Raw genomic sequence first — 9,432 nt, forward strand, 5'->3', positions numbered from 1 at the left:
TAAATTAAATTATAAAAAAATTGAATTAAAAAATTACACAAGAAAATGAGGAATTTCAAATAGTTAATTTGATACTATTATCAATATATTTTTGTCAAATTTTTATGATATCTTCAAACATATATTTTATTCAAAAATAAAAACACCATCGCTTTCTCAAAATCACATAAAGCCATATTATAACATCGACTGAGATAAAGAATAAAATGAAAAATTAAAATCACGATGTATCTCGCTGAATTGTGCGAGTACGCTTCTAGTTATTAAAAATGCTTTTGTAAATTACATAAAAGTTAAAGTTACATATTGTTTTGTTTCATAAATAATAAAACTTTTATAAATATCTAGAAGAAATTGAGAGATTATTAATTAACTAAGATATGTAGGATCGTCCAACTTTGTTTTTGTTTATATTATACGTAATGGTTATTTATATTCATCATTTAATGTAGATATTTTCTAAAATTTGTATTTAGTTATAGAAATTCAAAATTTAAGTATAATAATAATAACAACAATAAAAAATCAAATTGAAATCTTGTTTATCCTCTCTTTCAATGATTTGATAATAATTTTTAAACGTTACGAAGTGTATTATCTCTGTATTCAGCTTCAGCGATCATCACTGAGTCTGTTCATTGATCGCTGAACATGCATCGTAATTCCTCCAGACACAAGCATTCTTCAGGAAGATAAAACTCACACCACAGAACCTTCAGCGATATCGAAGATAGAAGTTGAAGATAGAGACAAGCAAGTTCGTGATCTGAAGCGTTTTTTTTCAGTGATAACAGGCTCGTCTACACAAGTGTGAAATCTACGCAAGATTCAGCAAACATTGAAAAAACCTCAGCGTTATTCAGTGTCAACGATCAAATGAATCTTGTTGAACAAGATTAGTTTTTGTCTTATCCTTCTACACACAAAGGACAACCCATACCTTTCAAAGTAAACTACTATACAGAGTCACTCTATTGTCTCCAAGCGTTCTTACCTACTTTATGAAAGAAGATTGTTCATATACAGCCAAAAGCTTGTATATCTGCAACAAAGGACAAGCTCACCTCTTGAAGTTTGCTACGTGCTTTGTACCTTCTGAATTGCATTTAATGTAGTGGGTATAAATAGCTGAGAAGTTCTTCCTTCTCAATTAGACCTATTAATCTTAGTCCAAGCTTCCTTGCCTTAAAGATCTTTTTACCCAAGAAGATACTCCTCCCTCTAACTCTCTATCTAAGAGAAAGACAACCATTCTAACAAGTGAAGAGCACAATACTTCTTAACCTATTTCTTGTAGCAAGTCTTTTCTTTATTGCTATATTTAACTTGTGTCTTTCTTTGATTGTTTAGATAAGTTTTGTATCTTATCTTTTCTAGCAAACAATCTGCAAAAATTTGTATTGATCTTCTTTATCAATATAAGTTTTTTAAAAGTGATAGTTGTTGTGTTTGTATCCATCCCCCCCTACAAACTGTTACCTATAAACTTTTGTAGATCCGGTAGGGACCAAGAAGTGGTATCAGAGCAGTGTTTGTTTTATTTGTGTTTTATTATCTCTTCTTTCTAAATAATTTATTTACTTTTCAAATGGCTTTGCAAAACACGATCACAAACTTTCACGACAATGGCATTCTTGCCAAACCTCCCCGGTTCATAAGAGACAACTTCAGTCTATGGAAGAATCGAATGTCTCTTTTCTGAGAGGGTGTGGATCCTGAGATTCCATATTACATTGAAAATGGATCTTATATTCCATTTGCAATCTCTCTAGTAGTTCCTACAACTGTTACAACTATCACGATTCCTGAACGGCAGATTCCGAAGCTCTCTCAGCAGTGGAGTGATGAAGACAAGAAGAAAATGGCTTTAGATACTCGTGCGAGATCTATAATAGCCATGGCTCTTCTTGACGAGGTTTATTACTCTATGATGAAACTTAAGACCTCGAAAACCATGTGGGAGACTCTTTGTGTTCAATATGAAGGTACTTCTGAAGTACAAGAATCAAGGAAGATAAATTTAGTAAGACAATATGAAAGTTTTATTTGTGGAAAATCTGAATCTTTGTCTGAAGTACATCAACGCTTTAATCGTCTTCTTATTGATTTAAGGACAGTTGGAAGAGAATATTCCAACTCAAAGACGCTGACAAAGTTCCTTGAATGTTTGCGAGAATCATGGATAATTATACCATGTGTCTAAAGATGTCTAAGGACATGTCCTCCCTTTTCCTCAATTCTCTTTATGGGATATTGTTCAATCATAAGCAATCCCGTTAGCTGAAGAAGAATTTCTAAAAGACTCCAGAGAAATGAAAAGTTCTCTTTTGGCTTTGATCTCTAATAACCCTTCAGCTGACCCTTCCACTTTTTCTCCTTCCTCTTCTCTTTCTATTACTGAGTTAGATCCTTCTAACTCTAAGGACTTGACAGACGCTGATCTTTCAGAGTTTGATGAGTCATTGACCCTCTTTACTAACTCTTTTAGGAGGTTCCCCAGAAAAAAACAACTTCCACATATCTCCTTCCTGACCATAGCTAACAAACCCAAGTCAAATCCCATTGACAAGGCTTCATGTAACTACTATAATTTGTCAATGCAAAGGTCACTTTGCTAGTGAATGCAGGTCGAAGAAAGATGTGAAGCCATCTTCCAACCTCTCATCCTCCTTAAGACCTAAAGATGACAAATACCTGAAGCTGAAGGAGAAGTACAAAGAAGATGAAGAATCTTCAGCGTAAAGGCAAAGGTTTTGTTGCTAAAGAGCATGACTGGGTTGATTCATCTGATGAATCATCCTCGGACGAGGAAGAGACGACCTATCTCTGTCTCATGGCCTAGGATGTCAAGAATGAACCATCTAAGACATCATCCTCCAGTGATCCCTCTCCGTCAACCTCTACTCAGATATGTAATCTGAATGAACCTTCTTCTTCTTCCTCTAATAACCTATCTACACTAGATACGCTGACGGTTGACCTTTACAATGCCCTGAATGGAAAATCCAAAGCTGAAAAGCTTAATCTTGATATTCAAGAACAATTAGAATGATGTCATTATAAGATCAAAGAGTTAACTAAGATCGAAGAAAATCTTAAGGATCAGGTCATTGTAAACTAGACCATCAACATCGAATGCGAGCAAGCTTTTGCTAAGTGATAAGTGTTAATTTATTAACCTTATTACATCATTTTCTTAACCATTTTCCTTTGTTTTATTTTCCTATTAGTGTCTTAATTGAGTCTTTTTAAGTCTTTTTCATATATTAGTAGTAATATAGTATATATAATGTTAATTCCCTGTTTATGCAGGTTTTTGATGATTTTTGGGCCCAATCCTGTAGCAGTCCTGTAGGACCAGGAGTGGCAGAGTCCTATAGCATCTATCCGGGAGCTGCACTTCTGCAGAATTCGTGGGCTACTCCTTAGAGATTGCTAGGTCAACGACCTTGGGCTCGGTCAAAGCCCATTTTTGAAGAGCTTATTGTCTTATTAGGTGGCTCCCACTTAGCAACTTTCTTAGCCTATAAATAGAAGGTTTAAGGCTTTAGTTTAAACCACCAATTCACCAATTTACATGCTTTCTCTCATTTTGATATTAATGATCTTTGTGTTAGTTACTCTCTAAATTATTACTTTCGGTTCCAAGCTTTCGGTTTTCTTGTTTCAAATCAAGAACCGATTTTTGTGAAGTGAAGTTGTGATTTCGTTTTCAAGTTTAATTTAAGTACTCGTATTTAACCTTCATCTCATTTCTGTTTTTAATTCCAAGTTACGTTATGTTTTATTACTTTTGTTACGAGTTACAAATTAGTCGATTTCTTTTGCTTTACACTGGATCTCATCCTTTGTGGCTCACGACTAATTTACGTAGACTAAATAATCTGTTTTTGCAAGTAACCTTTTCGGTCTTTGTAACGAAACTTGTTTTGCAAGTTTTGTTACTTGACTTGCAAGTTCCCTCAAAGTCAAACTCTCTTTTCAAGGTTGTCATTAGTCATGTTCTCATCCCATCAAGTACTAATTGTCATCCATCATGTCTTAGAATAATATTAATTAATAATATTTAGTTATTAATAATTTATATTTCAGTCATTTACATTTCAGTCTTTATATTTCAGTACTTTATATTTCAGTCTTTATATTTCAGTCGTTTACATTTCAGTCTTTACTTTACTGCAATTTACATTTCCGTCATTTAATTTCCAGCAATTTACTTTCAGTCATTTATATTTCTGTCATTTARTTTCCAGTACTTTAAATTCCAGTATTTCCATTTCTTGTAATTTACTTTCTGCAATTTACTTTTCCATACCGTTATTTATTTTTCAGTCCTTACATCCTTCGAGAGAAGAAACCGAGCGATGATGGGCTAACGCCTTAGCTTGGGGTGTAACGGGAAATTAAGACCAAAGCCGATGTAAAAGTACAAAGATGTCATATTAGCATTATAGTTTACTATTTATTTCAGGTGCTTAATATTTCATTTGATGATTACATTAAAATTAATTGAYAAYWVATTTTGTGTATAAAAATGTATTGACTTTCAAAACCTGAGGTAATAGGAGAAGGCTATAAATAGCTTTAGTGTCTGACAAACGCTATACTCCTACGACATAGGATGGTAACACTGTGTTGTGCTAGGATTCACGACGTCTAACATAAATGATATCGTATCGATAGCACATTGACCGGTGTGTGCTCTTGGGAGGCCGTCTGACCCGATAGTTGATACTGTCATAGTTATATAAAATCATTTATTGATTTAGATAATTGTGACAGGAATGCTATGTCACTTTTTTGCTGAATCATTTGTTTAATGTCTTAATCAACTGTTGCACCATGTGTTTCTTTTTAAGATTGATATTTTTCTTAGCTGTAAACAAACCTCCCAATTTTAGATAAATCAAATCCCTCGTTTCGCCATCTGAAACTAGTTTTTATAGACTGGACTTTTGAAATAACTTTACAAGCTATCTCTGTGGGAACGATATCTGGTACTTATACCATTATTACTTGTTACGAGACGACAGTAATTCGAGGTGTATACTTGCGCCGAGTTCTATTTTTGTGTTGAAATCTAAGGTTGAATAAACCGACGGGCAAGTTTTTGGCGCCGTTGCCGGGGATAGCACGCTGAAATTTTTCTTTTTAAAGTAAAGTTTATAAAAATTAGTTTTTCTAACATCTTTTTGTGAACGCACCTTGCATGACAAGACTGTTGCATGGTAATTTTTTCCACTTGATCTGGATATTGAACAAACTTTCAGATAACGAAGAAGAGTACAAAGAGCTCTTCGAGCTTTAAACTCTGAAACAATGGCTGAAAATGTGATTATTGACGGAGAAGGTATAATTAGAAATGAACCAAATATTCCACATGAGGATGAGGCTCAAAATCTTTCGTCTTGCAAATGCTAAAAATGGTGGCATTATGGCATATGCTATTCCTAATTTAACTCAACTGCACACAGGGATACGTAAGCCTACCATTGGTGCCACCCATTTTTCACTTAATCCACTGATGTTTCAAATGCTTCAAACAAATGGCCAATACGCTGATTTATCTTTTGAAGACCCTCATTCTCATTTGCGTTCTTTCATGGAAATCATAGACTCTTTTCTCATCCCTGATGTTTTAGACGATGCTCTGAGACTAAAACTTTTTCCATTTTCACTAAGGGATCGAGCAAGAGCATGGTACAATTCTTWGCAACCAGACTCTGTGACTACATGGAATGAAATGGCAGAAAAGTTTTTGAAAAAGTATTTTCCACCCACGAGGAATGCCAAATCCAGAAATGAAATTTGTACTTTTAGACAACTGGATGATGAAGCAGTTCCTGATGCATGGGAAAGGTAGAAAGAGCAGCTGAGAAAATGCCCTCACTATGGCATTCCGTACTGTATACAGCTAGAGACATTTTACAATGGTTTAAATATCGTTGCTAGACAAATGCTCGATGCTACTGCAGGCGGAGCTTTCACAGCTTGTACCTATAATGAACGTTTTGACATACTTGAAAATATTTCTAATAATAACGGACAATGGTCTGACCCACGTGCAATGCCACTGAAGAAAACAGCTGGAATAAATGAGGTAGATGTTGTCTCGGCATTAACGGCTCAGATCACTAAGCTAATTTCAAATTTAACATCTAGCCCACATGTGCAATCTGATGCTAATACCTTTAATTCCAATGTTCAATCAGTACAATGCGTGTACTGTGGTGAAGGTCACTCTTTTGAGCAGTGTCCTTGAAATCTGGAGCATGTAAATTATGTCAACAAGACTGGACCATTTTCACAGACTTATAATCCGGGATTGCAAAATCATCCAAATTTTTCGTGGCATAGTCCAGCTCTTAATCCACCAATGCAAAAGCCTCAAGGACAGTCCAATTTTCAACCACAAGGACAATCCAATTTTCAACCACAAGGACAGTCCAATTTTCAACAAGGCCAATCTAATTTTCACTCGCAAGCGCATCAAGGCAATCATAATAATCAACATGCTAATTTTCAGAATCATCAGTCTTCTTTCCAAAGCAATCCCAAACAGCAAGCTGAGTCATCTACTTCTTTAGAAGCAATGGTGAAGGGTTTTATAACCCAAACTCAAGCTTCAATTAAAAATCTCGAAACTCAAATGGGACAAATGGCTTTGGAAATAAGAAAAAGACCAATAGGTTCACTACCTAGTGATACAGAGATACCTTAGAGGGAAGGAAAAGAACATGTTAAGGTTGTCACGTTAAGGAGTGGAAAGAGTTATTTAGAAAATACCCAAAAAGAACAAAAAGAACCAACCAAAGCAGAGATTGAAAAGAAAAGTGTAGAACAAGATTCTGTTACCCCTGTACCAGATTTTGTGACTACCATTCCTGTGAGTACTAGTGAGCCGCAACCCATAGTCAGGCCCATAGATAGTACAGACATTCCTGAAATATCAGATTTTCCACTGTTATTTCCTGATGAACCCAAGACAACACAGACTCCCAAAGAAAGTGTTGTAGTGAATGTGTCACAATCTGGTGACAGTCCCGCAATAAAAGACCAGACCAGTCCTTTAATCCCTGTTAGGACTGAATCAGAACCAATTGTGAGACCAGTTTTGAAACCGATTCCAGCACCAACTCTTCAAAAGACTACGTCTCTTATTGCAGTTGCTCCTTATATTCCTTATCCTCAAAGATTAAGGAATCAAAAGGAAGAATTACAATTTAAAAAGTTTCTTGATGTTTTTAAACAGTTGCACATAAACATACCCTTGGTTGAAGTAATTGAGCAGATGCCAAGTTATACAAAGTTTTTAAAAGACATTTTGAGCAAAAAGAAAAAGTTGACTGAATATGAGACCGTAGCTCTGACTGAAGGTTGCAGTGCTTTGTTGTCCAGTAAAATTCCTCCTAAGATGAAAGATTCTGGAAGTTTTACAATCCCTTTTTCAATTGGAGGAAAAGAAATAGGAAAAGCTCTATGTGACTTAGGTTCCAGCATAAACCTAATGCCTTTATCTGTCTTCAATACCCTAGGCATAGGTGAAGCTAGAGCTACAACTATAACTCTTCAGTTAGCTGATAAGTCCATAGCCTATCCCAGAGGAAAGATTGAGGATGTCCTAGTTCAGGTTGATAAGTTTATTTTCCCAGATGATTTTATCATCCTAGACTTTGAAGCCGACAAAGACATTCCCATCATTTTAGGGAGACCTTTCCTAGCTACTGGTAGAACCTTGATAGATGTACAGAAGGGAGAATTAACCATGAAAGTCCAAGACCAACAAGTGACTTTTAATGTTTTTAATTCCCTTAGGTACCCGAAGGAAAGAGAAGAGTGTTCTGCTTTGAGTCTGATAGAAACCTGGTGTCAAGAGAAAAGTTTGGGGGAAATCTTAGGTTTATCTGAGACTGATAGTGATGAAGAGGAAGATTTTGAGGAATTAGAAACACCACAAGAATCTGCTGCTTTTAAAGTTTTAGAATCTGAGGATAGGAAGATTCTTGTTCCTTCCTTAGATGTTGCCCCAAATTTAGAGTTAAAACAACTTCCCTCACATTTGAAGTATGCCTTTTTAGGAGATTCAGGGAAGTTTCCAGTCATTATTTCATCATCATTAGAAGTTGACCAAGAAGAAAAGTTGGTTGACATGTAGAAACTTCATACCAAAGCCATAAGATGGACAATTGCTGACCTCAAGGGGATAAGTCCCACCATTTGTCAACATAAAATTATCTTGGATGACAAAAGTTTCACCTCCGTTGAGCCTCAAAGAAGACTCAATCCTGTTATGAAAGAGGTTGTCAAAAAAGAAATTTTAAAATGGCTTGACGCTGGCATAATTTATCCTATTGCTAGTAGTACATGTGTCAGTCCTGTGCAATGTGTACCCAAAAAGGGTGGAGTCACGGTTGTACCAAATGAGAAGAATGAACTTATACCTACTAGAACAGTAATTGGTTGGAGGATATGTATGGATTATAGAAGGCTTAATAAAGCCACTCAAAAAGACCATTTTCCATTACCCTTCATAGACCAAATGTTAGACAGACTAATAGGAAAAGAGTTTTATTATTTCTTAGATGGCTACTCCGGTTACAATCAGATTGCCATAGCACCGGATGATCAGGAAAAGACTACTTTCACATGTCCATATGGAACTTTTGCTTTTAGAAGAATGTCTTTTGGACTTTGTAATTCCCCTGCCACTTTCCAAAGGTGTATGATGTCTATTTTCTCAGATATGTTAGGACACTCAATGGAAATTTTCATGGATGATTTTTTAGTTTATGGGACATCATATGACCTGTGTTTGCAAAACCTTGAAAAAAGTCTTAAAAGATGTGAAGAAACAGATTTGGTTTTGAACTGGGAAAAGTGTCACTTTATGGTAAAAGAAGGCATAGTGTTAGGGCATTTAATTTCCAAAAGGGGAATTGAAGTTGATAAAGCAAAGTTAGAGGTAATTGAGAAGTTGCCTGAACCAACAACTGCAAAAGGGATCAGAAGTTTTTTAGGACATGTAGGTTTTTATAGGAGGTTCATTAAAGATTTTTCAAAAATATCAAAACCTCTTTGTTTATTATTACARCATGACCATGTTTTCAATTTTAATGAAGATTGTAGAAAAGCTTTCAACATTTTAAAAGAAGCATTGGTCACTGCTCATGTGGTAATAACACCTGATTGGTCCAAACCCTTTGAAATAAAGACTGATGCTAGTGACTGGGCAGTTGGAGCTGTGTTGGGTCAAAAGAAAGAAAAGATTTTTCATCCTATTTATTATGCAAGCAAAACTCTTAATGATGCTCAAATCAATTACACCACTACTGAAAAGGAATTATTAGTTGTGGTCTTTGCTTTTGAAAAATTCAGACCATACTTGATGGGAACCAAAGTAATTGTTCATACAGATCATGCTGCCATCAAGTA

The 9,432-nt window shown here is 35.4% G+C and overlaps 1 protein-coding gene and 1 non-coding gene across 2 annotated transcripts; one reads left to right on the plus strand and one right to left on the minus strand.

Moving 5' to 3' along the window:
- The first annotated feature begins 5,319 nt into the window (after window positions 1-5,319).
- On the plus strand, window positions 5,320-8,155 carry LOC112529023. The gene is made up of 5 exons (XM_025140103.1): window positions 5,320-5,350; window positions 5,475-5,859; window positions 5,953-6,236; window positions 6,867-7,165; window positions 7,253-8,155. The coding sequence occupies exons 1-5, from the start codon at window positions 5,320-5,322 to the stop codon at window positions 8,153-8,155; spliced, it is 1,902 nt and encodes a 633-aa protein (XP_024995871.1).
- LOC112499778 lies at window positions 5,792-5,898 on the minus strand. The gene has a single exon (XR_003067298.1). It is a non-coding gene; the product is annotated as a small nucleolar RNA R71 (small nucleolar RNA).
- Window positions 8,156-9,432: the final 1,277 nt, after the last annotated feature.

The sequence above is a fragment of the Cynara cardunculus genome (genome assembly GCF_001531365.2).
Source record: "Cynara cardunculus var. scolymus isolate 2C chromosome LG 16, CcrdV1, whole genome shotgun sequence".
NCBI lineage: Eukaryota > Viridiplantae > Streptophyta > Magnoliopsida > Asterales > Asteraceae > Cynara > Cynara cardunculus.